This window comes from Microplitis demolitor, chromosome 4, assembly GCF_026212275.2.
Source record: "Microplitis demolitor isolate Queensland-Clemson2020A chromosome 4, iyMicDemo2.1a, whole genome shotgun sequence".
Classification (NCBI taxonomy): domain Eukaryota; kingdom Metazoa; phylum Arthropoda; class Insecta; order Hymenoptera; family Braconidae; genus Microplitis; species Microplitis demolitor.
In genome coordinates, this window is record NC_068548.1 from 16,716,150 (window position 1) to 16,744,018 (window position 27,869).

At 27.7% G+C, this 27,869-nt stretch overlaps 3 protein-coding genes across 7 annotated transcripts; all 3 read left to right on the forward strand.

The window, feature by feature from the left end:
- The first annotated feature begins 1,165 nt into the window (after positions 1 to 1,165).
- On the forward strand, positions 1,166 to 11,050 carry LOC103571495 (alpha-actinin, sarcomeric). Of its 5 annotated transcripts, none has more exons than XM_014444497.2 (9): positions 1,166 to 1,576; positions 2,338 to 2,462; positions 6,047 to 6,281; positions 6,347 to 6,682; positions 7,090 to 7,175; positions 7,337 to 7,959; positions 8,019 to 8,190; positions 8,257 to 9,219; positions 9,296 to 11,050. In XM_014444497.2, exons 2-9 carry the CDS (start codon positions 2,361 to 2,363, stop codon positions 9,452 to 9,454), a joined length of 2,676 nt encoding a protein of 891 aa, XP_014299983.1. In that variant the 5' UTR covers positions 1,166 to 1,576; positions 2,338 to 2,360; the 3' UTR covers positions 9,455 to 11,050. The 5 variants fall into 5 exon arrangements, with proteins under 5 accessions (XP_014299983.1, XP_008547898.1, XP_053594751.1 ...); XM_008549676.3 differs by having other exon boundaries at positions 1,167 to 1,576; positions 2,334 to 2,462; XM_053738776.1 differs by lacking the exons at positions 1,166 to 1,576; positions 7,090 to 7,175 and adding exons at positions 1,802 to 1,925; positions 6,797 to 6,882 and having other exon boundaries at positions 2,334 to 2,462.
- Positions 11,051 to 12,021: 971 nt separating this feature from the next.
- LOC103571496 (zinc finger FYVE domain-containing protein 1) lies at positions 12,022 to 15,475 on the forward strand. Its single transcript, XM_008549678.2, has 6 exons — positions 12,022 to 12,122; positions 12,494 to 13,296; positions 13,393 to 13,765; positions 13,831 to 14,092; positions 14,156 to 14,609; positions 14,685 to 15,475. The coding sequence occupies exons 2-6, from the start codon at positions 12,519 to 12,521 to the stop codon at positions 14,906 to 14,908; spliced, it is 2,091 nt and encodes a 696-aa protein (XP_008547900.1). The 5' UTR covers positions 12,022 to 12,122; positions 12,494 to 12,518; the 3' UTR covers positions 14,909 to 15,475.
- A 383-nt stretch (positions 15,476 to 15,858) lies between these two features.
- On the forward strand, positions 15,859 to 27,845 carry LOC103571497 (putative uncharacterized protein DDB_G0288537). Its single transcript, XM_008549679.3, has 6 exons — positions 15,859 to 15,972; positions 18,119 to 18,677; positions 18,757 to 19,160; positions 19,250 to 19,553; positions 19,637 to 19,745; positions 25,949 to 27,845. Exons 2-6 carry the CDS (start codon positions 18,194 to 18,196, stop codon positions 26,283 to 26,285), a joined length of 1,638 nt encoding a protein of 545 aa, XP_008547901.1. The 5' UTR covers positions 15,859 to 15,972; positions 18,119 to 18,193; the 3' UTR covers positions 26,286 to 27,845.
- Positions 27,846 to 27,869: the final 24 nt, after the last annotated feature.

The window sequence follows — 27,869 nt, forward strand, 5'->3', positions numbered from 1 at the left end:
GGTAATCATTGGTTCGGCCAAGGCTAGATTAGCCAGATCTAGACCAAGTTTGGGTTGCCATTGAATGGCCAAGGTAGGGGAACCCAGTCCTGGCCCAGACTCGGGTAATGATTGGAATGGCCAGGATTGAGTAACCATTCTTGACCCAAGCATAGGCCAACATAGACGTGCCAAAGCTAGGTTCCCCAGTGCTGAGCCAAGGATGGCCCCTTTATTCAACTCTGGCAGCTCCTGCATGTACTGAAAAAAAAGTTTTTTCCTTCCCGGTAAATGTTTTGTTCTGATAGCAATACTGGTAATATTGTGGTAAGAATACCAAAGTTTATTTCACAGAGCAATACGTATTCTGACTGTAGCAAAACTCGGTATTGCTGTAGGCACAATACCACAATTAAAATAAAATAAACTTAACCCTATTTTATTGACATGCATGAATGTACGTAAATAGAAGAATTTTTTATTATTTTAGTTTAACCCTTCGTTGGTCGCGTCTTTTTTAGTTTCTCGTTCGCACTGTAGCGAGTCTCTATAGTTTGAGTAGTTTTTAGTCGGCGATTCGCTCATAACGCGACCAACAAAAGGGTTAATATTTGTTGTCGCAACCTTATTTCTATTTCATGATAACATCGAAGTATCCTCCCATAGTACCGGAATTACCCGTAGCTCACGCTGGCATCGATTTGGTTTCCCCTACCAAGACTTCGCACGGAGCGAATACAAGCACTCAGACATCATTTTGAAAATAGCCAGAATAACATCCTAGGATCTCAAAATGTCGAAATCTGAAGAAAACTCGACATTCAAAAATCGGACCGAAACCGAAACTTCTTTTTTTTTTTTTAATTTTCAATTTTTATAGCAGGAAGTTAAAAAAAAAGACCGACTTTAACCATAAAAAAAACAATTGCACAGATGTAAGTAGTATAGTACAAAATCATTATTATTGAAATTTTTCGATCGGATTAAATCGAAAGATAATATATATTTTGGATTTCAATTGGTGATATTTTTTAGGTGAATAAACGTCCCTGATTTAAAAAAATGATTTGGAATAATTCAAAACAATTTGAAATGATTTACAACAATTTGAATCGACTAAGACTAATATATAAATATACACTTAACATGGAGCATATCATTTTTCTTAATCAGGGGTAACCCACGAAGGGTTAAAAAACAAAAAGAAATGAAATGAAACAAGTAAACATAACTTTACTTCAACATTATTCAACGGTGCCATCTATTTAAACTTCATTGCGGCGAAGAAAACTTTAACTTTCAAAATGGTTCCGTATGGTGGTATAATAATCGTTTTCCCGATGACGAATTTTGCATATCAAATGTTTACAGTGTTGACGCACCCGGGTTGGTCGTTTGGGAATGGATCTGTCACCAACTCTTCCGTCCCTCCGAAAAATTATACGATACGATCTGCATAAGTTCATGTACATTATTTTTGTCGCGCGTGGGTGAATAGGGTTTCGTGACTTATACGTTACACTTACTATTTTCAAACGTCTTTTTTGTTTTCCATCGTCCATAATCCTCGTGGATTTTATAAGAAAACCAAGTGGAGGTTAGTTTACAGCTTTTTTGTATAATATGCTTTAAGAAACCTACTCATTAAAAATAATAAACAATAATTATTTCAATTTGTAAATTATTTAAAATATCTGTAATATAAATAAACTTTAATGATATATAATTTTTAAGTTTTAAAATAAAAATAAACAGTAATTTATAAAAGTAAAGAGAAGGGGATTGAGCGATAGTGGCTCAACTGCAAGAATAAAATAGAGTGGGGATTTATACGTCGACGAGCAAACCGTGTAAAGAGTTCTCGTACAGAGGGGCTAGTGCAAGAGAAAGAACGACACGGACTAAAACCGTTTATCTAGAGTTAGCCGATACGTCTTAGGCTTTTGGTACACTTTTTACTCTTGTCACTTTTCACTCTATCATTTAATACAAAAATAAATATTATTTATATACGTGCGTGGGTGTATGTTTGTCCCCTTTAATAAGGCTCCTTACGTCAAACTTTTTTCTTTTTCTCCCCCTTACACCAGTCACCCTCGCGCTCTAGTACTCTATTGTCTAATTTATAAGTGCGATATCAGAAGCCGACATCACTGAGTTAGCATTAAAACTTTCAGGAAAAAAAAAGCGAATTACTTTAATTATAATTACTAAATTTTAATATTTTAAAAAGCTTATAGATACATGTATACTTGAATTTTTTTAAGTTTTTGACTAAAAGTTGTTTTTTTCTTTTTTTCATATACAAATCAATTAAAATATAAAAGTGTTATAAAGTTTTGGTTTTGTCAAAGGAAGAAGACTGAAGTACACGCGAAAGAATGAACGACATGGAAGCCTATGGTGATGGATACATGGAGCCCGAGGAAGAGTGGGAACGAGAAGGATTACTTGATCCAGCTTGGGAAAAACAACAAAAAAAAGTGAGTGAAAATTTTACGTTATTATTATTTAAATTAGATAATAATTTTACAGTTAAAAATAATATTAATTATGAGATTAAATTATTTCAAGAATGTAAACAATTTTATATTTTTAGTGACCGTGAATTTGGGTGTACTTATTGTTTTACTTATTATTATAGTTATAAAAAACAAGGTGTCGCTTTTCTATCATAAGATTATAATTTATTGGCTAAGTTATTTGGTAATTAAAGATAAGATAGTGAGTTTGGCACAACGATAATTGCCACGTAGACATTTCGCAGTCTCAAGTATATTATTTTCAAGCATATGTAAAATTGTTGAGACTGCATTCCAGGTCAAGAACAACCGACTAGACGAAAATTTAATAAGAGAATCTCAAATAATAGAGAGTATTTAAATATAAAACTTTGAGTTTAATATATTTATAAATTAAAGTAACAAAAGAATGTTATTCTTTTTTTGGCTACGAAAATTAAATAAAATAATTTCGACATTTAATAATTTAAAAAAAAAACCGAGTTAGCCCTTCATAAAACGTATTTTTAGACTTTACGACAAAAATAATTGTACGCTGAGTCAGAATTGTCGAGGTTGCGGACTTTAACATTGAGATTTTATTTCTAAATCTAATCGGTCTTCTTACAGTTTTATAATAAATTATAAAAAGTTATTTAAATGACTTAATTAAAAATTAAATTATTTTTATGAATATTAAAATTAATATTTCACAATAATATAAAGAATTTATCAACTAATTAAAATTATAACGAATGATTCTATTAAAAACATTTTTTTTTTAGATTTATAAAATTTACGGTATTTTCTTTAGACACGAGTAATAAAAATGAAGAAAAATAGTTATAAATAAATTTAGTATATGAGTCGAACGTATCAGCCTATAAATACTCGCGAGGTCGAGGACCCATTAGCTTGTTTACCGAGAATTGGCTGCTTAAGTTATAAGATTATAATATAAACTAAAAACTCTTAAGAATTTTATTTCAAGGCCAGTTTAAGCAATAAAAAATATTTAATATTATTTTAACTTGATGAAGGACTTTAATTATTCGAAGAGTCTTATCCAGTGACTTACCATGACGTGAGGATCGTTAACCTCTGGTGGGAACGTGTTTAGGCCACGCGCCAACTCGGATTGGAATCGGGTGACCCACTCTCTAGTGATCTACAATGATGTAGTGACGATTGAGTAGAGATAAAGATGACGAAGAGAAATGTTTATCTCTTATAAATGCCATTCTAATTAATCAATTAATTATTATTTCAATTGACTCATCCAATCGATGACCATTTAAATTTATTAAATCATTTTTTATTTTAAATTGAAAATTTTTTAATTTATACTATAGATTATTTTCATAATTCAAAACTTTAAATTTATTAGATATCACTACTAACCAGCCATTGCGGTAGTTATAAAGTAGCAATTGCGTCATCAACGGCTCGTCTAAAAGTAATGCCTGATGTCTTACAAAAATATATCCCCCGATCTCTCTCACTTACTCACTCAATCTGGGGATCAAGACTTGCGTAAACAAGTGCATTAAACGTCCAAGAATTACATGTTTTGCTTATTAGATATTTTTATTCGTAATAATTATGTCATTAATTATTTGGCATTAAAAAATTATTTTAATAAAATATTCATACGAACAAAAAAAAAAGCTATAAAATGAGTAATAGATTATATTTAGAAAGCAAACGTTATTCACATCCGTTGTCTTTTACTGTTTATTGACTCAAACTTTTATAGCTCAGTACTCTTCATAAAGTTATGGAAAGTACGATGATAAAAAGAGGATACTGAAAAAGCAGGAAATGACGATAGAAAAAATTGCACAATATTGAGAAAAAAAAAATACATATTGAGAAAGTTGGTATTAACGATAAACCGGCTCAGATTAAAACTTTGCTGTAGAAATTACATTAATTTGAAAATAAAAAAATTTTTCTAACTTTGTATGAAAGTAATTTAGATTTTTTTAATTGTGTTAACTCAATGTATGTTTTAATATGTGTGTGTGTGTGTTTTTTTTTTAATTTTGAAAAATATTTAAATTTTTAAAAATTTATTTTGAACAATATAATTTGTAATTTATATGAAAAAAAAGTCTGAAAACATCAAATTAAATAAGTAAGAGAAAATACAAATGAGATGAAAACCTTATAAGAAAAAATAACATTTAAGTATAAACTTATCAAACTGTTAGTATTTTAATTGATAACTAATCTGATGGATTTTAAATATGATTTAATATACTGTTTATACTAATATATGTCCGATTATAAATATAGAACACTAAGCAAATAAATATTGAAATATTAAAACAGAAAGTTACAGAATACAGCATATATTGTGAGTAGAGCGATGCGCGCGGGAGGATGGGACTTAGATTCTGATGTTTTACAAATAGAACTTAGAGCCTGCGGGCTGAGGTAAGGGTGGGCTCATGTCCAAATTTGGTCCGCGCGGGGCAAGTTTAAATTACTCAGTATTAAATTTCAAGCAAAATTCACTTGTCGCGTTAATTATAATCATCAATGTTAAATGATGAGTGATTTAAATTTTTTTATAGAACTTTTCAAATAATATATATATATATATATATATATATATATATATATATATATATATATATTTTTTTTTGTATGGCATTATTAAAATTGAATGACTAAATAAACATAATTTAGTTATTATAGATCGCTTTAACCAAGATAAAAAATACAGAATGTTATTTATATTTTTTCGAATAAAAAATAATTTTTAAATGCCATATAATATATTATTATATTTGATCGATTCAATTAAAAATTGTAATGTGTATTGTAATTTTTTAATTAAAAAAATAAATTAATTTCAAAATTGTTTTACTTGTGTCTTTTTTTGTTTTTAAATCAGAACGCTATATATATGTAAAGTAAGAGAGATATCGGGGTCGTTACTAAAATATACGTTCAAGAGTGGCATTTAGAATCAAAAGACTTACATTATCATGCTTATCTTAAATGTATTTTGTCTTAAGGCTGTTATTTTTATTGTAGTAATCCTACTGTATAGATAATATTTAAAATGTGTTACCAAAAATTTCATTCAATGAAATTTTCGAGATTTTTAATTTTTTAAAAACTTCTATGACCTTCTTGGTGGAAGTATTTAGAAAATGCTAAAACATATCAATTAATTTAGAACTTTTTTTTTAAATTAGAACGAAATGAAAAGTCACTGTAAAGAAGATGAACAACTATTATTAATAAATATATAAACCAGTAACCAGTTTGAATAATCTAAATTACCAATAAAATTTTATTGATATTAAATAAAAGTAATTATTATAATAGATATTTGTAATTCAGCGAAAATTATTTTGTAATTTTATTAAGTGTTTGAGAATTAATGTTATTTTTTATTTTCATAGAAAATTATACTCTACTGTATAAAATTAAGATAAAAAATTTATTACTATTAGACAGATAAGAAAATTTTTTTTTAATTGAAGTAATTTAATATTTTGAATCATCAAATGACGAATTGTTTAACTATATATAATTTTTTTAATTGACAGACATTCACAGCATGGTGCAATTCGCATCTTCGAAAAGCTGGTACATCGATAGATTCAATCGAAGACGATTTCAGAAATGGCTTAAAACTTATGTTGTTATTAGAAGTAATTTCGGGTGAGACATTACCAAGACCCGATCGTGGAAAAATGCGTTTCCATAAAATTGCCAATGTCAACAAAGCTTTAGATTATATTGCTAGTAAAGGTGTAAAATTAGTATCCATTGGAGCAGAAGGTAAATTTAAAAAATAAAATAGTCATTATCGATAAATATTTTAATTGGTATTCGTTATATTACAGAAATCGTTGATGGCAATTTAAAGATGACTTTGGGTATGATTTGGACGATAATTCTTCGTTTTGCAATTCAGGATATTTCTGTAGAAGAAATGACTGCAAAGGAAGGTTTATTATTATGGTGTCAACGAAAAACAGCTCCTTACAAGAATGTCAATGTTCAAAACTTCCATTTATCATTCAAAGATGGTCTTGCTTTTTGTGCTCTTATTCATCGTCATCGCCCAGATCTTATCGATTATAATCGATTAAGTAAAGATAATCCATTGGAGAATCTTAATACAGCATTTGATGTTGCTGAAAAGTATCTTGATATCCCACGCATGTTAGATCCAGATGGTAATACATAGACATATATATATATTTTTTTAAATATATTTAATCATAATTATTTACATTATTATTCATATTATAAATATTCGAGTATCGATTTTAATGTATTACGGTCAATAGATTTAATCAACACTCCTAAACCGGATGAAAGAGCCATCATGACTTACGTATCCTGCTACTACCACGCTTTTCAAGGTGCTCAGCAGGTCAGCGGAGAGTCGTGTGTCATGCCCACTTACCCTATGATTTATTTTTCTGATTACTAATTTAATCATACGATTGTTTAAAAAAAGTTTTTTTTTTAACATCATTTATTAACATTTGTCATTAACATTATATAATTAATCGATACATATATATTTTAACAAAGCATGGTGTTTGATTTTTTTTTCGACTGTGATTTTTTTTTATAGACATGCGAAGTACGGCAATGCCGGACGAAAGAGCTGTGATGACCTACGTTTCCTCATACTACCATTGTTTCAGTGGAGCACAAAAGGTGTGTGTTGTGTGAGTGATATTTACATAACTTGAAATGCTTATTAAATTAATCAATTAATTAATTAATAACTAGCAAAACTGCATGAAGCATGAAAAATTAATTAATAATGAATATAATTAGATAAATTATGAAAAAATAAAACATAAAATAATTTTTAGGCCGAAACTGCAGCAAATAGAATTTGCAAAGTGTTGAAAGTTAATCAAGAAAATGAACGTTTGATGGAAGAATACGAAAGATTAGCTTCTGATCTTTTAGAATGGATTCGAAGAACTATGCCTTGGTTGGCTAGTCGACAAACTGACAATTCTCTAGCAGGTTGTCAAAAAAAACTCGAAGAATATAGAACTTATCGTCGTAAACACAAGCCTCCACGTGTTGAACAAAAAGCTAAACTTGAAACAAATTTCAATACACTTCAAACAAAACTTCGGCTAAGCAATCGACCAGCATACATGCCTACCGAAGGCAAAATGGTTTCGGATATTAATAAAGCTTGGAAAGGTCTTGAGTTAGCCGAAAAAGCTTTTGAAGAATGGCTTCTGTCTGAAATGATGCGTTTAGAACGTTTGGAGCATTTAGCACAAAAGTTTAAACATAAAGCTGATGCACATGAAGATTGGACAACAGGTAAAGAAGAGATGTTGACATCTCAGCACTTCCGTCAGTGCAAGCTTAACGAACTTAAAGCGTTAAAGAAGAAGCATGAAGCTTTTGAATCTGATCTAGCTGCCCATCAAGATCGTGTTGAACAAATTGCGGCTATTGCTCAGGAACTCAAGTAAATATTGATCAACTTTTTCAATTTATATAAATTAAATATGTTTTTTTTTCTTGTAGTACATTAGAGTACCATGACAGCGCTTCCGTAAACAGTAGGTGCCAACGTATCTGTGATCAATGGGATCGTTTAGGAACTTTAACGCAACGTAGACGACAAGCTCTTGATGAAGCTGAACGAATTCTTGAAAAAATTGACGTACTCCATTTAGAATTCGCAAAACGTGCTGCGGTATGTTCAATATTTATACGTATATATTTGTGATAAATTATTGTATTAATAATTATTATTTTATAGCCATTTAATAATTGGTTGGATGGAACAAGAGAAGATTTAGTTGATATGTTTATTGTTCATACAATGGAAGAAATTCAAGGTTTAATGGACGCTCATGCGGCATTCAAGGCTACTCTTGGTGAAGCCGATAAAGAGTACAACTCGATTGTGGGTCTAGTTCGTGAAGTTGAATCTATTGTCAAACAATTCCAGATTCCTGGTGGACTTGAAAATCCATACACGACACTTACAGCTTTAGATCTTACGAAAAAATGGAGTGATGTAAGGCAGCTGGTGCCACAACGTGATGGTACACTTCAAGCAGAATTACGTAAACAGCAAAATAATGAACTTCTCCGAAGGCAATTTGCTGAAAAAGCTAATGCCGTTGGTCCATGGATTGAACGACAGCTTGATGCAGTCACTGCTATAGGTCTCGGACTTCAAGGTACACTTGAAGATCAATTACATCGTCTCAAAGAATATGAACAAGCAGTTTATCAATACAAAGCACATCTTGAAGAACTTGAAAAGATTCATCAAGCAGTTCAAGAAGGAATGATTTTCGAGAATCGGTACACGCAATACACAATGGAAACATTACGTGTTGGGTGGGAACAGTTATTGACGTCTATTAACCGTAATATCAATGAAGTTGAAAACCAAATTCTTACCCGTGATTCCAAGGGTATTACACAAGAACAATTGAATGAATTTCGCAGTAGTTTCAATCATTTCGATAAGAATCGAACTGGTCGATTGGCTCCTGAAGAATTTAAATCGTGCCTTGTATCCCTTGGTTACTCAATTGGTAAAGATCGTCAAGGTGACATTGATTTCCAACGTATTCTTGCAATCGTTGATCCTAACAGTTCAGGATATGTTCAATTTGATGCCTTTCTTGATTTTATGACGCGCGAATCAACAGATACTGACACTGCGGAACAAGTTATAGACAGCTTCCGTATACTTGCTGGTGACAAGGTAATTATTATTGTGGTCAATTGTATTATTTATATTTTTAATATATTTTACATTCACATGATTTTTTTTTTTTTAGCCATACATTTTGGCTGATGAATTAAGGAGAGAATTACCACCTGATCAAGCTGAATACTGTATTCAGCGAATGCCACCTTTCAAAGGACCTAATGCTCAGCCTGGTGCCCTTGATTATCGCTCCTTCTCAACGGCTCTATATGGGGAATCAGATCTTTAAAATTTTAATAATAATATAATTATAAGATCGTTTTATGATCTTTGAATGTCAGAAAAACAACAAAACATTTTACAACTAATCATCCGTGACTGACAACAAAAAATTTATTATAAATGTAAAATCATTACAGTTTTTACCGCTTACATGTACATTCAATGAATACAAAGCTTCCAACGTACGCCCCGAAATAATGGTGTGATAAAAAAAACTATAATTAATATATATTTTTAGTCAATAAATAACGAGCGCTACTTTTTAAGGCATTAAATTTGTTTGCCATATATTTTTAGCCAATTAATAATCGATTGGCTTTTAAAACTTTACATTGATGAATTTTTTCGTAAAAAAAAACCTGATTGTTATTATTATTATTATTTTATTTTTTTTTTTTTATAGTTTTTATTTTTAAAATTTCTCTTTATTTTATTTATTTTATTCTTTTTTTTTTTTTTTTTTAATTTTTTGAAGTCTAATAAGAAAAGTGCTTATAGACTTGATAAAATGGATAATCGATAATAAACATTAAGATAATCATGCATACTAAATATATATATAAAGACTAATATCAAACTATTATAAAATATAATCAATTTCACATATCGATTATCAAGAATACAGAGCTTTTGCTCGCGATCAAAATACGATAACTATTTGACAAAAAAAAAAATGCACAGCCCAACGAAGTAAGCGAATGAATTTGATTCAAAGATAAAAGTAATAACTAGCCACTAATAAAATGTATTTTATTAACCTTATATATTAAGATAATTAGACGCACTTGATGCGGTTACAAAAGAAGTAAAGAAAAAAAAAAGAGAGAGAGAGAGAGAGAGAGAAACAAATTTATTTATTTATTTATTTGTCGTATCAATATAATGATAACGAAACGTAATGGAGAAAAAATAATTTTTTCTCAAACTATTTATTTTTATAAATATCTTAGATGCGACGTCTCAACGTATATATCAATATCAAAATCAAATTTTAAAAAATTATTATCTTTGTACAATAAATGATTTTTAAACAAGTGAAAAAATAAAAAAAAAGTTTTCAATTAAATATTTTAAAAATAAAACCAACGAATTTATCATGATATTAATCATCCATTATGTGTATCATATATTACAATTGATACAAATGAGAGTAATAAATTATTTATATTTTGTTTGGCTTCTTTAGGCTTCACGCTTTCTTCTTATTATTTAAAAAATCTTTAATGATATATAATAATTATATATATATTATTTTTAATTTTATTACGTATTATCTTGTTCGCTTTTATTTAATTTATAGGAAAATAGGACAACGCTGAATTTACGAAAAGATTATACCATACATGAAATCTGGAATTGTTTTTTTTTAAATATGTATCGAAAAATCACCCATACTACGCATACGCTCGCACAATCGCATTATTGTCATTTATTTAAGTGTACGATAACATTGTAATTATATCTAACTTTATCTCATATGAATAATTATTTTTCGTTAGGCTCATTAATAAACTCTGTTTCACAAAAATAATGCAACATAAATAAATGTCATTGTATTTTGAGCGAAAAAGACTTTGAGGAATAAACAAATAATAAAAAATTTAAGCATCGGATGTATTTATTTATTTAATGCGTTTGCTTATAAGAATAAAAATACAAATAATGCATAAGGAAATTTTTTAATATCATTCATCAACGAAAATTTTACGAGTTTCACTATTGCTGTCTATGAGTTTTTTGAGTTATAAAATGATGTTTAAAAATCAGAATTACTTTAAAAAAAACTTTTTTTTTTTTTCATTATTCATTCGCGGTATCAATCACAAATTTTTTAATTAAAATTTTGTTTTCGTCTTGTATTTTAGAAATAACTGGTCAAATTGTTGAAATAAATTTAGTTTGTTTTTTTCTAAAATTTTATTTTTCAATAACTGATAGCCACATTATTGATAAATCATATTACCTTGCATTCAATCTCGATCTAGATATATGGATACTAAAACAATTATTGTATCTCCAAGGTTGGGTATAATGGTCACTTTGGATTTTTTAATGTCAAAATAAGTAGCAGATAAAAAATTTTTCTAAACTTTTTTTTTTTCAATAAACTCTTTTTTTTCATACACTGAGAAAAAAAAATACTTTTGTTAAGAACATTTACTTGATACAAGAACATATATTCTTGATAATTTTCAAGAATATATAATTTTGTCTTAAGAATTCGTAGAATTGAAGGAAATAATTTTTATTTAATTTAAGTAAAGCTATTCTTTTGTTTACTCATAATATAATATCAAATTCATATAATAACAAAAATAAATTTGATGCTCTTTTCTGAAGAAATTGATAATTAATAATAATAAAATAAATATTTTGAACGGATTTCTTGAACCAAGAAATTATTGTTTCGAAAATAGTACTTTTTTTTCTCAGTGTATAACTTACACTTAAAGCATGTAAAATTGTTTTAAACATACCATTTAAAAATATTTTATGTTGACATATAAATTTTTAAATCAATTTTGTAACTCTAGCGCCACCTGATTTATCATTGCCTGAAAGTGAATTAAACTTCCAAGTTTTGCGCAGCAGTCAAGTACTGTTGTGTGTAATTATAATAATTATATATTTTCCAAGTTTTTTTTATAACATCAAATCAAGTGTCGTTGTACCTGGTAATAATAAAATAGACGCAATTAAAAGTTTATTTGTATAACAATTAGATTTTTTATTAAATATCCATTTTTGTATCTAAATTCGTATATATTTATGTAGTATGTATGTGTGTATACATACAAACATATATATATATATATATATATATATATATATATATATATATATATATATATTTAATTTATAATTCACGATAAACGTCATATTGTAAACATAATTTTCAAGCAATTAACTGTAACAATTATTGTATAACAATGGATTGATGAATATTTTTGTTTTATAAATTTTTAATTTTTCAGTTATCTAATAAACAACAGTATATATATATATATATATATATATATATATATATATACAATCTTAATTTTAGAGAGTAAAAATATTTTGACGAAATAATGAGCGCTTTGGAACACTACAATAGAGATCAACCTCCATGGAAAGAATGTAAAACAGATTCAAATAGTCCTGCTATCATGCAAAGCTTGGATAGTTTGTCAACTAGTAATAAAGACATGTATAACTTACCTTATAGTTGTCCATCAAATTATGGAGATTTATCAATTAATGGAATGTCACCTTTAAATGAAACTATTGATAAAAATTATTCAAATTTTTCCGAAATTTCAAATAGTTTTTTATTAATTGACGAAAAAGAATATCTAAAAGTGACGAATCTTGAAGAATTTATTGAAAAACTTGGTTTTACTGAAAAAAATTTAAAAATAAAAGTTGTATCTATTTTCGGAAATACTGGAGACGGTAAATCACACACATTAAATCAAACATTTTTTAATGGCAAAGAAGTATTTAAAACTTCAAGTGAACAAAATTCTTGTACTATGGGAGTTTGGGCAGCATTTGATCCACGACTTGGAGTTATTTGTTTAGATACAGAGGGACTTTTGGGTGTAACTGTTCATGAAAATGAACGAACACGATTATTACTTAAAGTACTTGCTGTTTCTGATATTGTTATTTATCGTACAAGATCTGAAAGATTACACATGGATTTATTCACATTTCTTGGTGCTGCATCAAGAGCTTATAGTTTACATTTTCAAAGCGCCCTACAAGCTTTAAGTAGAAGAGAAGGAACACTGAATGCTTCTCGTACACTTGGTCCAAGTGTTATTTTATTTCATGAGACCCGTCACACTCGTATCTTAACAAACAGTATTACAATTTTTCAATTATATTTTTTAAATTTAAAAAAAAATTATATATTTTAAATATAACAATAATAATAATAGTAATATATTTTTATTTCAGATGCATCAGAAAGTCCCGAAGATATTTTACGAAATCGTTTTACTCAAATGAGATTAGAAATCGATGCTTTCAGTTCAATAAAATACATTGGTGTACAAACGTTGAATCCACCAACAAATTACAATCCTCTTCGTATTGCCATTAAAAATGAATTATACAATACGACTGTAAGATCCGCAAGAAAACCCCAACATGTGTACAATACTCTAAGAATATTAAATGATAAATTTTCTGGAGAACTTGAAAATAATTTAAATCATCTATTCTCTGATCAGTATTTTACTTGTCAAATTAGATGTCGCAGTTGTGATTGCAGATGTCGAAATAGTATGGGACACCTTCGTGAGGGTATTCCTCATTGTAGTGAAACTAGGTTAATATAATTATGATTATTAAAATTTTAAAAATCTTTCAATTTTGTTCTAAACTTTTTCATAGATGCCGTTATCAACATCAGTATGAAAATTTGGTATATATTTGCAAAAAATGTCATGCAAATGGTAATGAAGTTATAGTAACAAGTCGTACATTGCCTCAAAATGACAATAGTTGGTATGGATTAGCGAAGTACGCATGGTCTGGTTATGTTATTGAATGCCCACGTTGTGGTGAAATATATCGTAGCCGTCAATATTGGTATGGAAATAAAAATCCTGAAGATGCTGCAGTCCGAACTGAAATTACTCATGTTTGGAATATAGTAAGTATTCAACATTAATTATTGTTAGTTATTTAAATATCAACAAAGTCATTTTTTTATTAGCCTAATACAGGACTATCAAATCAAAATGCGGCTCAAAAAATAATTGACAGTGTAGCTTATCTTACTGAAGCTGTTACAAATGCATCTATTCAACCAACAAGAGCATTAACATCTTGGGTAGCTGATCAAGTTGCGCCTACTTATTGGCGACCTAATAATGAAATACAAAATTGTCATCAATGTAAAGCATTATTTAGTCCTTTTGATACAAAACATCATTGTCGCTCATGCGGTGAAGGTTTTTGTGATAATTGTTCATCTAAAACAAAACCTGTGCCAGCAAGAAATTGGTTTACATCTGTACGTGTTTGTGATGATTGCTTCTCAAAAGATAATAATTCTAATGAAACTAGTGCTGAAATTATTGAAAGAGAAGATGTTAGTGTTAGAAAAGTCAGTGAGCATGTTGTTTCAACTTTAAACGCATTTGGAACTGTATTGACTTATTCAAAGTGTAAATATTTGTACTTTAATTTCATTTCTTATATATTATCATACAATAAATAGTAATAATCCATATTTTATTTAGCGCTAATTAAAGACACCGTTCGACCAACATATTGGGTACCTGATTCTGAATTAATTAATTGTTGTATATGTGATAAACCATTTTCGGATATTTTACCATTTCATCACTGTAGAGATTGTGGTCGTGGTGTATGTCAAGATTGTTCACAACATCGTAAACCTGTGCCACGTCGTGGTTGGGATAAACCAGTTCGTGTATGCGATTCTTGTGTTAAAAAAGATTGACCATAAAAAAAATTAATCAGTAATGGTAAATATTAAAAAATATTCATAATGTTTAAGTACGAAATTGTTAAGAGTATTATTTATTTTCGTTATTGAATTGAAGAAATATTTATGAATAATATTTAAAAATAAGAAAATAATTTTTGATTCTATTTTTCTTTCTTTTCATGTTCTTGAGATTAAAAAAAAAAAAAAAAAAACAAATACAAAGAGAGAAGTGCCATAAGTGGAATTTATTTTTAAATTAAACATAACCAATTTAACTATCAATTTGTTCATGTGTTTTTAATAAAAAATTAATTTATTATAAAATGCGTGATTGATAAATATATTATAAATTATAAATAATTTATATTTATCTGATACTATTACTGATGTAATAAAAATATTTTATAATAGTATTTTTTATTGCAATGCAATCTATACTCGGCTGTGAATTGACTATCGAAAGCGCATTTTTATCAACTGTCAGAAATACGAAGCACGTTAAGTACATTCCATTGTTTATGTATTTACATCTTTGTAGTTTTATTTCTAAATTTAAATAAAAATAATGTATTGATTGTCTCCACTGTCTTTTTCTTCATCTTTTTTATCATTTTGAACACTATTTTTTTACTGTACTGTTCAATAGTCATTAAAAAATAAACCTCAAATTGTTCATACGAGTTAAATTTAGAAGGACATCCGCAACAAAAAATTAAGTCCATCAATATATTTAAACAAAATTTTTATTAATGTGATAATTAAACTTTAGTTAATTATTCCTTGTAATTGATTAATCATTAATGATCGATAAAAATTTTTTAAATTTTAAATTGAGCGGTATTATTTAAAAAACATTTTTTTTTATTCTTGTACCTAAGATTACGCATGCGTAAAGTATTCTACTGTAGATTTGTAAACGTAACTATTGTACTGAATATTTTTGTGATTTGTGACGTTTCAACATGGTTTCTCTGATCAGCTGGGTGTTGTGCAGTGTTGTGTAGATGCATGAGTGTATGCTTGCAATGCTCGTCTTCGTTAAATTTTCTAAGGCCATCGTCTATCGCCGTGTACACGTAAGTGCTTTGTTACAGGGAATAAATATAAAATAATAATATGTGATGTGATGTGTGTTTGTGTTATTATTTAATATTGTTATTGTTGTTTTTAACAATTAATATAAAATAAACTATAACGTACGATCATAAAACAATATTTAATATACTAAATGGCCCACTTAAATTTTAATTAATTTTTTAGAATATATTTTTTTTATACCATAAAAAATATATTATTTATTTATACTCAAGTTTATTTAGTGAATAATTATTTGTAAATTAAAAAATAATTATGACGCGTTAAATAGAACGATAACCATACGAAAAAATACGGTCAAGTAAAAAATAAAAAGAGACTATAATTTTTAATTTTATTTAAAAGTTTATGATATGTTATTTAATATTAATATATTATTTTATCAAAACATAATGATTTCGAGTTTTTAAATTTATTTAAAGTTTTCGGAATTGTGTGCAAGTGTAGCCATTTTCATGCTTACTCGAGTTTCGTAATCATTATCAACTCCATATTTGAATTCAACAAGTAACAGTCTCGTGCATTTTACAATATTTTGTTAATTATAGTAAATAATGTTACAATAGAGTATTTAATTAATTGAGTAATTAAATTATTTATTTTATTTTTTCAATAATCTATATGATTTTTATAAATCAACAAAATTTAATTTTTAAAATCTATTTAATATTTTTTATACTTTCTTTCTATTTCATAGTTTTCTAAGCATAACAAAATAATAATAATGTAAATAATAAACTCTATGAAATATGATATTAAATAAAATAAATATTTTTGACAATAAATAAATTAAAGTATAAATGCATTTATACTTTATAATAATACAATAAAATTTCAGCGCCATTTTCAGTTCATTGCTGTTGCAAATGAAATAATAGTTCAAATTACTTAATTATTATTATTATTATTATTATGAAATCCAACTCATAATTATGTTTTTTCATTAATTATAATTTGTTGTTTCTAAATTAATTAGTATTCCCTTGCAGTTGTGAATACTCCAAATCGTTGTCCACCATTTTGTCGCCTCATTAAAAGGATAAACAAATGGCGCAATTGGTCCGCCGGGGTTGAGATTATTATTCGAATGAACTTGCAACGTCAACAAAAAAAAAAAAATAATCATATACTAATTTACCAATTTTTCATAAATCTTCATTTTACGTTATTGTAGTTCGTAATGGAGGATAGATACTAAAAAAAAAAAAACAAATTTGTTACTATCAGTTACCACAAAATTGATAAAACAATCAGTTTTGTAATGTTAAGAAAGTTAGTATAGTTGGGGATGTGTTTAAGCACTGTCGAACCAACTAGTCGTTGCTTGGCAACAAAATCTTATTAACTTATGGCCGCCAAACCAAACGCTATTGATGTCTATGTCGCCTTTTTTTAATTGTTGACTTCATCATATACATATTTTATTTATTTATGCGAGTGTAATTTAAAAAAAGTAAATAACTGTTACAACGGGTATTGAAAAAAGTTGAACGATAAAAAGTAATATTTTATTATTTATAATAAAGGAAAATTTATTAAAAAATGTTTTAAAAAATTACATCGTTAATTGTGGTAAACTAAATTTTTATAACGAACGGATTAAATTTTAGGTGAGATCTTTGATGACACGCGACTCAATAATAGTAAATCATATCGATAAACGTTTCTATAGCAACGTATATATAGTACCACGTATATAAAGATACTAACTTAGACATACTCTTCCTAGAGAGAAACCAAGAGAAAAAAAAAGAGATGAATCAGATAGAAGAAAATATTAGTAGTCCTTGCAGCGCCACAACGCGTCTTATTGTGGCTATTTCTGACGACACGTCTACGACGTCGTCAACGGTTTTTTTATCATGGGTACATCGTGTTTTATATTTAGATAGGAACGTAACTGAAATTAGATGCTTGTATCAAGAACGAAGAGATAAACGCCAGCCGATGAAATTCGAGGTGGCAACTTCCTTCTTTTCAATCCTGTCCAAATATCTTAATAAATTTATTGCTTTTTGCATGGATATAATATAATCATATCATACTGTTTATTTGAATAATAAATTATCATTTATCAATTGATGTTGTTATTATTCATTAATTATAAATTATTAATCTTTATTCCAGTAATCGGCAAATTTATTTAGTGTCTGTCAGGACTAAAGAAAAATAATTAATTTGAAAAATAAAAAAAAAAAAAAAATGGCACCAGACAGACCTGATCAATCGGGACTGGAGACAACATGTAATTTAACCGTTTCACGAGTTTTTAATATTGGCGATGCAGTAGTAACACTGAAAGAAGCAGATAGTGCTAGCGCATTGGCTGACAAGAATAATGTTAATATAGTTGACGTAGCTTCATCAGATATTATCAATAATCCTCCGATTGTTAAAAATCTAAATGAATTTGGTAATGCATTAATAGTTAAACAAAATCAATCCGACGACGATCTTACGTCGTTAACGTGGCTTCATCAGCAAAATCTTCTTAAAGGGCTAGAAATTTCAAGTCCTACCAAAAGTATCAAAGATGAAAATATTAATAATAACAACAATAACATTAATAATAACAATAATAATAATAATAATAATAACAACAATAACAATAATGTATGTGAGGATAGTACAGAACTTTCAGAGAATACAAACTCTACTTCAAGTATTGATGATAATTATTTTTCAGGTAAAAAATTATTTCATATTTCTATTTAATTAATTTAAAGTTTTAGAAAATAACAGTAAAATAAGTTCATCTGTCGCAGGAAAATTATGCCAAAGTAATCAAAACTCTGATCAGAATAATGAAAAATCCGAGCCATTCTTTCAGGACACTGGGAAAAATTCTTACATTGGAACTCAACAAAGTAATCAAGTCAAGATATCATTGAACAACAATAATTTGCCAGTTTCAAATCGCAATAAACATCCAACTCACATACCTTACGATCCTCATTTGCATAAAAATAGTAAACCGCCGTATTCATTTTCTTGCCTTATCTTCATGGCAATTGAAGATAGTCCAATGAAGGCATTACCAGTTAAAGAAGTGTATGCTTGGATACTTGATCATTTTCCTTACTTTAGAAATGCACCAACTGGATGGAAGAATTCTGTTAGGCATAATCTAAGTTTAAACAAGTGTTTTCGTAAAGTAGAAAAAGCACCAGTATGTAAACAATATAAATTTTTTTAATCTTATCATAATTAATAATTTAATTTAAATTAAAATATTTATTTAAATATTAATATTTTTAGAATTTAGGAAAGGGTTCATTATGGATGGTAGATGATCAGTATCGTCCAAATTTAATTCAAGCGTTATCGCGAGCCCCCTTCCCTCCACCAACTGGACAAAATATTTCTTCACCAGACAAAACTATGAAAAAAAATACTAGTACCCGACTTCCTGATCCTGTGTTGTTCCCTTATTTATCGAAGAGGCTTGCATCCAGTAATATTACTGATAGTCCAGAACTTGAATTTGACAGTGACGTTGATGCTGCTGCCGTTGCTATGCTTTCTTTTAAACATGGGCCTATTATTCTTAATCATAATAAAGGTATTATAGTATTAATATAATTTAGTTATTAATTTTTTTAATGATTGTAATAATTCCAACATCACCGTACCATTTATTTACAGAGCGAAAACGAAAATCTAATATTCAACCCGAAAAATTGATACCTGTAATTACGCGAAGTTCTAGTGAAGATCATACATATAGCTGTATAACTTCCTTAAAATCTGACAGGTAAAATTTTTTATATTACTTAAATTAATACATTTTTTTATAGACAATGTCAAACAGTGTTTTCAAAAATCTAATGACTGACATATCAACCATACTTAAATTTTATTTACAAATAAAAAATTAAAGCGTTAATTAAAAAGAAAATAACGTAGCACAAAATTTTTTTATCATATATTTTAAAAATTGCAGACGTTATTATTTAATTTAACGAAAATTGAGGAATAGATCTTATTGTCACTATAATAATTTGAAATAGTAAATCCTTACTTGATTTTTTTTTTTCAATACAATTTTTGATTATAGAAAACGTTAAAAGACAAACTGATAGTAAGTTGAAAATATTTTTCCATTTTTTGTCACCGCTCATAAGCTTGGCAATGCCACCTGTAATTCAAAATTTTTTAAATAATTATCTAAATTCAAATAAATTAACATTATAAAAAAAAAAATACATATGGGTCATTCCACGTCAAATCGATCCCTTTGGATTTAGACGAATTTTGGTCAGAAGTTTTCTATTACCATATAACGCAATTCTGCCAAAGGAAAAAAATTTGAAAACTTTTCTTCAAAAGTTATGCAAAATACAAAGTTTCGCAATGTTACCAGTTTTTCAACTTTGTTTTTTAACCCTTCGTCGGTCGCATAATGAGCGTTGCGCCGCCGTATTAAATTGAACGCGCTGTTGCCAAATCTCAAATTGCGAATTTTATACGCTTACTTGGAATTACATTTTTCTTTACTTACTTAGAAAATTGTTAACATTTACTTTAATTGAATATAATTATTAATATTAAATAACAATTAAATTGTAAATTAAATAATGAAGCCAAAAACTAACTTGAAAATTCACTTCACTGCAATAGTTATACTTATTCCACATGTAGTAAAACAGGCTAAAATAGTGGCGGTAAAGAAACTTGGCAACAGCGCAGTTTCAAAAGGACTCTGACATTTATTCCACCGGGCGGCGAAGCGCCGCTTTCTCATACTCGGTCTCGAATAATAAAATTTAGAAATATTTTTATGCTTGTAGATAGCGTTAAAATTTTCAAAATAGTTTGAAGAAGGAATTTAATTTTTTTCAAAACTACTTAACTCAAGCAATTTTGAGAAAAAAAATCAGTCTGTCGGTTTCTCTTGAAAGAATTAACCGATTTTGATGTTTGAGGTGGCATTCGACGCGACTTATGAAACTTCAGAGCCCAGTCCATTTTGGAATCAATCCATCGAGAACATAAAAAGTTATCCAAAAAAAAAACATTTTTGGAATATCTCTGAACGAGCCGTACCGATCAAGTTTAGTTTTTTTTCAGCTTCAAGATATTCGCAAGCCGCGTCGAATGACACTTTGATGATCAAAATCGGTTCATCCGTTCAAAAGTTACAGATATTTACATACGTACGTACGTACGTACATACATACACTCGGACATCATCGTGAAATTAGTCAGGATAGCTTCCTAGAACCTCAAAACGTCAAGATCTCTTAGAAATTCGATTTTTGAAAATCGAACTGAAACCAATAACTTCCCGAATTTTTGAAAGTTTGCAATTTTCTTAGCGGGAAGTTAAAAATAAAATATAAAAAAGGCGGTGTCACGCTCATTACGTGATCGACGAAGGGTTAAATATCTCGAAAAATATGATAGTTACAATAATGATCCAAGGCTTGTTTTGAAAGGGATACATAAGGCTATGAAAAAAGGCTTTGAATTCTTGAAATTCGTTAAAAATGACCATCGACATCAAATTTTTGGCTCAATTTTTTTTGTATAACACCTTGTCCGTATTTTAAAAGATCCTGAAATTTTTAGAACTGTGTTTTTTGTTTTTGCAAAAATATGAATTTTTGAATTCTAATAAAAAAAATTTTTTTTTTTTAACATTTTTCGGAAATTTTATTCTTTTCAAAACCAAAAGAATCCTTTTTCATTCGAAGGCTGGTATCTTTGGGACAAATTGTCGAAAGAGGCAAAAAAAAAATAATAAATTAAAGCTGAATAAATTTTCTAAGTGAGTTATGTATTGGCTTAGCTAAAAAAAATTTCCCTCGGCCCGTGGACCCTGTGACATAAAAAAAAAATTTTTTAATTTTTTCCTCACGATATTTTTCATGATTGCGCAACAGCCGTAACTCTAAAAAGATGTCGATCAAAAGATATTAGAACTGTAAATTTCAAGCTTGAATATGCTTTTTTTTTAAATCCCGATACGATTATTTTTCACGAAGAAACAGCCGTTCAAAAATCACTAAAAAATTTCTGAAATTTTTCTGTTCCTTTAATTTTTTGCTTTATTGTATATAAAATTTCTTTTTTTACTGAGAAATTTTCATACATTCAACAATTTTATAATAAATAAATTAATTCATTTAGATATTTGATAATATAAATAAATAATAATATGCTTATTAATCTTTGATTTGCTTGGTCTAAATCATTTTTTCTGGTTTTATAAATCTAACTTGTCTAAAATGAAAAAGTAATTAAATTAATTCTATACATTGAAAAAGTAAAAAATGATGAAAACCGAAACATAGTTTCTTTTCTTGAAACTTATAATCAATCAATTTTTATGTTACAAGAAGTACAATCTCTACTGGTTTTCTAATTGCAAAAGATTTCTGTTTTAATAAAATAGTGTTTGATTACCTATAATGTCAAAAACTTAGAATCTTGTGAAATTTTTTCTATGAAAAGGTATTTTGTGAATTTAAATTCTCCGTAATATTGTTAACTCAATTTTGAATGAAAATTACAAAAATTAAAGTTTTAAATTATAATTATTAATTGTGTCTTACAAATAAAATAACATAGCCTGATTTCGAACTTGACCGAAAGAAATTTTTTCAAATCGTACGAAATAAAAATTAAAGGAAAAAAAAAATTCCATGTGATTTAAGTAGTAAAAGTGATTAATGGTTGATATATCAGCCAAATTTTTTTTCGTTCAAGTTTGAAATATATATATATATATTACTAGCAGATCCCGCTTGCTTTGCGGGCAATAAAAATGTATTACTAATATAAATTATATATATATATACATATAAAAAAAATTTTTTTAAACACAAATATTGTCTGCATAACAATACAATTCCTCAACATTAAAATTATTATCAGAAATTTAAAATAAAATTTTTTGTACTTTTAAACAGGAATTTAATTTGATAAAGATTATTATTATTATTCTCATTATTATTAGTATTTTCAGTAATTTTTAAATTATTAATTATAAAATAAAATAAAATTATATCATGCCAGAAAAGAAGACAGATTCATATATATTATGTTCTATTGTTTTATAAAATTTATTAAAACGAAATTTTAAAAAATATAGTTTTTATCCCTAAAATCATAATAATATGTAGCTAAAAGCCTTCTTCGAAACTTCGAAGCCTTCTATAATTTAAAAAATTTTTTTTCAGTTGAATGTAGTAAATAATTGTTTAATTTTTAACTTCCCGCTAAGGAAATCGACGATTTTCAAAAATTTCGGGAAGTTATTGTTTTCACCCCGATTTTCGAAAATCGAGTTTTCATCAGATGTCGACGTTTTGAGGTCCTAGGAAGCTATTCTGACTATTTTCAGAATGATGTCCGAGTGTGTGTATGTCCGAGTGTGTGTGTGTGTGTGTGTGTGTGTGTGTGTGTGTGTATGTAAACTCTTTGTAACTTTTGAACTAATGAATCGATTCGGATGGTTGAGGTGGCAATCGAAAGAGCTTGTTGTCCTTCAACTTTCCTGAAAATTTCAGATTATTTGATCGAATAGACTCGAAAATATTGGCAAATTACGAAAAAAAAAAAAATTTTTTTTTTAGTTTTTTATTGATTTCTCAAAAACGACTTATACGATCGACTTCAAAATCTAATCAGCTCTAGTACTCAATAAAACGCGTCGATTGACACCTCAAACATCAAAATCGGATAATTCGTTCGAGAGTTATCGCGGGAGAAAGAAATGGCGAAAAACGGTTTTTTCTAAATATTTTCGAAACGACTGACGCGATCGATTTCAAATTTTAATCAGCTCTAGAATTCAATAAAACGCGCCGATTGCTACGTCAACTATCAAAATCGATTGATTAGTTCAAAAGATATCGGCGTTGAAAAGTTAAAAAAATAACATTTTATGTTATTTTTTCCGGATAAATCAGAATATAACGTACTAAAATGTGCCTGATATCATACCAACTCATCTTTTTTATGGTTTCTTTCGATCATATAATGTCATTGAACTTGGTTTTTAGTTTAAATTATATTATCAACAAAAAAATCGATAAAACGTAGTTTTTAATATTTTTATCGGATATTTCATATTTTATTGTTTCTTACATGAGTCAAAATTTATTTAAATCTTGATTTTGATCCCCGACATTGATTTCTGCCTCAATACACTTATTTTACTGAACAAAATCAGGAACTAAATTTTAAAAACCGCTTCATTGATGATTTTCGATTCTTAAATTTTCAAACTTCAGCATAACAGGTAACTTTTATCGGATATTTTATATTTTATTGTATCTTACATGAGTCAAAACTTATTTGAATCTTGATTTTGATCTCTGACATTGATTTCTGCCTCAATACACTTATTTTATTGAACATAATCAGGAATTAAATTTTAAAAACCGCTTTGTCACTAATGATTTTCGATTCTTAAATTTTCAAACTTCAGCATAAAACGTAACTTGTTACAGCCTGAAAAGATCATAAAAAAACAATTGCATGTGATAACATTTTCGAGCTCGAAGAGCTCGAAAATATATCTACTAAAAAACGGTGGAATAAGTTATTATATGTAAATGGATTATCAGAAATAAAAAATTTTAAGGTTTTATCATAAATCTGATTACTATTAGTTATTATTGACAAAATAAATTGTTGATTTGCAAGAGACCGTTTAGTTAGTTTTTATTCTTTTGCCAATTTTGGAAATGCTATAAGACAAAAATAGTTGGTTTCTAGTATACATATTGTGAGATGAAGATATATATTGAATGAAACAAGAAAGAAAAAGTAAATTCTTCTTTTAAAATAAATATCAGAATCATTCATCAAATTTTGACAGAATTTATTTTTTTTTACCTAGTTAAATTTTTTATCTTATTGCTTAAAAATCATTAAAAATTAAAAAGTAATCTATTAAAATTGATAATCAGGAATAAATAAACTAAAGTTGTTTTTGGTGAAGCAAATGAAGAAAAACATATTTTATAATTTAACATACACTACTGGAAAAAATTAAAGGATTAAAAAAAAAATTCAAAATTTTTGGGTGATTTTCAACAGGCCGTAACTTCGAGAGAAATGGTCGTACGAGGAAGAAAAAAAAGGAAATTGTAGCTCCGAGTGTCTTCTTTTTGGATTAGAACTTAAAAAATTTGCGTCAGCGGTTGTTGAGTAATCTTAGAAAAACCAGCGACAAAAAAATTTTCAAATTTTTGTTACTTTTTTTTTTTTGGTCTACGGGCGTGGGAAAATTATTTTTTGCTTAACCACTATAAGGATCGGATACCTTCATTATTCAGCTTTAATTTCGTTTTTTAAGGACCTTGATACCTCCACTTCTCGCCGAGATATCGGTCTTCAAATGGAAAAGAACCCTTTTGTCTTTGATTATCGATATCTCCGAAACCAATGATCGCACAGAAAGTTAATGGTGGGTTTCAAAAACTTGAATAAATTTCCTTCAACGATGAGTCATTGCTTATTTGAAAAAAAAATTTTTTCTTATCGTCACATGAATTTAAAAATGCAACAAAAAAAGGGCTTTTGGGAGTTTTTTGGAAAATCAAGCGCTGAAACGAAAATATTGTGGAAATCGATAATGTTGAGTGTGCATTTTACAGTTCAATATGCGCACAAAAACCCTACGCAGAGCCAGATTAATCCAATCAGCCGTTTTTTTGTTTCACTCGATCGAATTTTTGAAACAATGAAAGTATCACGTTTTTTGCTCTGAAAAGCTCACAATCTTTAATAAAATGAAAAAAAAACTTTTCCGAGCTTCGTCCACATTTTCATTCCAAACAGTGGTCAAATTTTTTTATTTTTTGAAAATCACCCAAAAATTTTGAATTTTTTTTTTAATCCTTTAATTTTTTCCAGTAGTGTAGATTTTAATTTTCATTGATAATTTTACCTAAAAGAAAAAAATATAGTGTACTGATAATAAAAATAAAAATTTGTTTACAGTAAAGCGTCGAATAGCTCAATCTTAAACGATACGGGAACAGACGTTGATGAACAACGTAAAATAGCCGAAGGCGCGGATGCTCTACTCAATCTTGCTGGAGTGGCTTTTGTTAATAACAACAATTGCTGTACGCATAATTCTCAAGAACTAACTACAAATACCGTCAGTACAATTGCAGTAAATCATACCATCAAATTGCCGTCAGTACAGGTATCCCCATCTAAATCAAAGCGACGCATCATCTCGAGCGATTACTCTAGTCTACCAGACAAACGGCGTAAGCGCTGGCGAGAGTGGGGTGAAAGTAACAGGTACCCTAAACAAATCCGGGGTTAGTGATAAGTGTTTGTTCATAGTTTTTTCTTTCGGACAAAAGAAAGATTTTTTTTAAAACGAGATGAAATAAATAATTAGCTGTACGTCAACTCTATACAGTGGCCAAAGTTATATTTTCAAGAAAAAAAATATAAAGATTTTAAGAAAAGTAGTTAATAAATGGTGAAGGAATTTAAAAAATAATACTAAAATTTTAAGTGTTTTTTTCGATTATAATTTAATAGAGATTTATTATATTTATTATTATTGGTGCAAATAAATCTCTATTACACATAAAGGTATGTTGAAAAAAAAGCACTGAAATACGAGCAATAATAGAAATGATTAAATGATAATTATTAGTAAGAGATAAATATATAAATATATATATAAATATATTCATATGAAAAAACGTAGGATCAGTCACGAATCAAAGATAATTATAATTTTAAGTAATACATCCAACCGAATAAAAGTAATGACATGAAAATTAGACAAAAAACTTTTTATAAATATTGTAAAGAAATGTTTTGCCAATTTTAAAAATGTTTTAAGACAAAAATAGCTAGTTGCTAGTACACATATTGTGAGATGAGGATATATTAAATAAAAGAAGAATCTAATTAATGATTATTACATATATATATATATATATTTATATATATATATATATATATATATATATATATATATATATATATGTATCCGTTTAGAGAAATTAATATATTTGAATCATGAGGATAATGATAAAAAACTAGTGGTAACATAATATAAGGAAAAATTGTGAGATAAAATAGTATTTTATTGTAAATACCACTTATATATGCTCGGATAACGTTCTAGTTAAAAAATAATGAATCATCTAAAATTCAGAAAAAAAAAAAGAAATAATAGAAACGTGAAAATTATCATCACGAATAAAACCAAAATAATAAAATAGAAAAAAAATTACAATTTGCCCTATATATATGGTTTCACAAAAAAAAAAATTCAAACTACGCTATACATCATAATAAATCGTTTTTAATTTTCATAACGCTTTCTCTTGTTTTGTTATTAGTATCTTAATTATTTTGGCACATTTGTAGAAACAGCAATAGAGGATTCTTAATCATATTTTTAATAAATAAAAGTACTCTAACAATATACACATTAAAATAGTTTGTATCAATTAATATCAGAATAAACGAAAAAAAGTTGAGTAATATTCAGTATGTTATCTTGTGATTAACTAAATTGATAATCTCAAAGTCCGAATGTACTATGTATCTTTTATTAAGAAATCTTTTTTTCAAATTTTCCGTTAACATACGGCATAGTAAAAAAACAAAAAATTCGAGAAAAAATGGTTTTTTGAAGAAATTTTAATTTTACAGCTTTAATTATTTTTTAGCGCATCTATATATCTCGAAATCATACTTGATTTTTTAATAATTTTAGCAAAGAAAACTGTTAGTTTTTTTTTTCTTTTGTTGTTTACTTCGTAACTAATCAAAATCAAGTTTAATAATTTTAAAGATGTTAATATCTTAAATTTTGTCGTAAAAATATTATTAAGAAATCTGACGGTAACCGAATGACCATATTAATTTCCTTTTTTTTGTC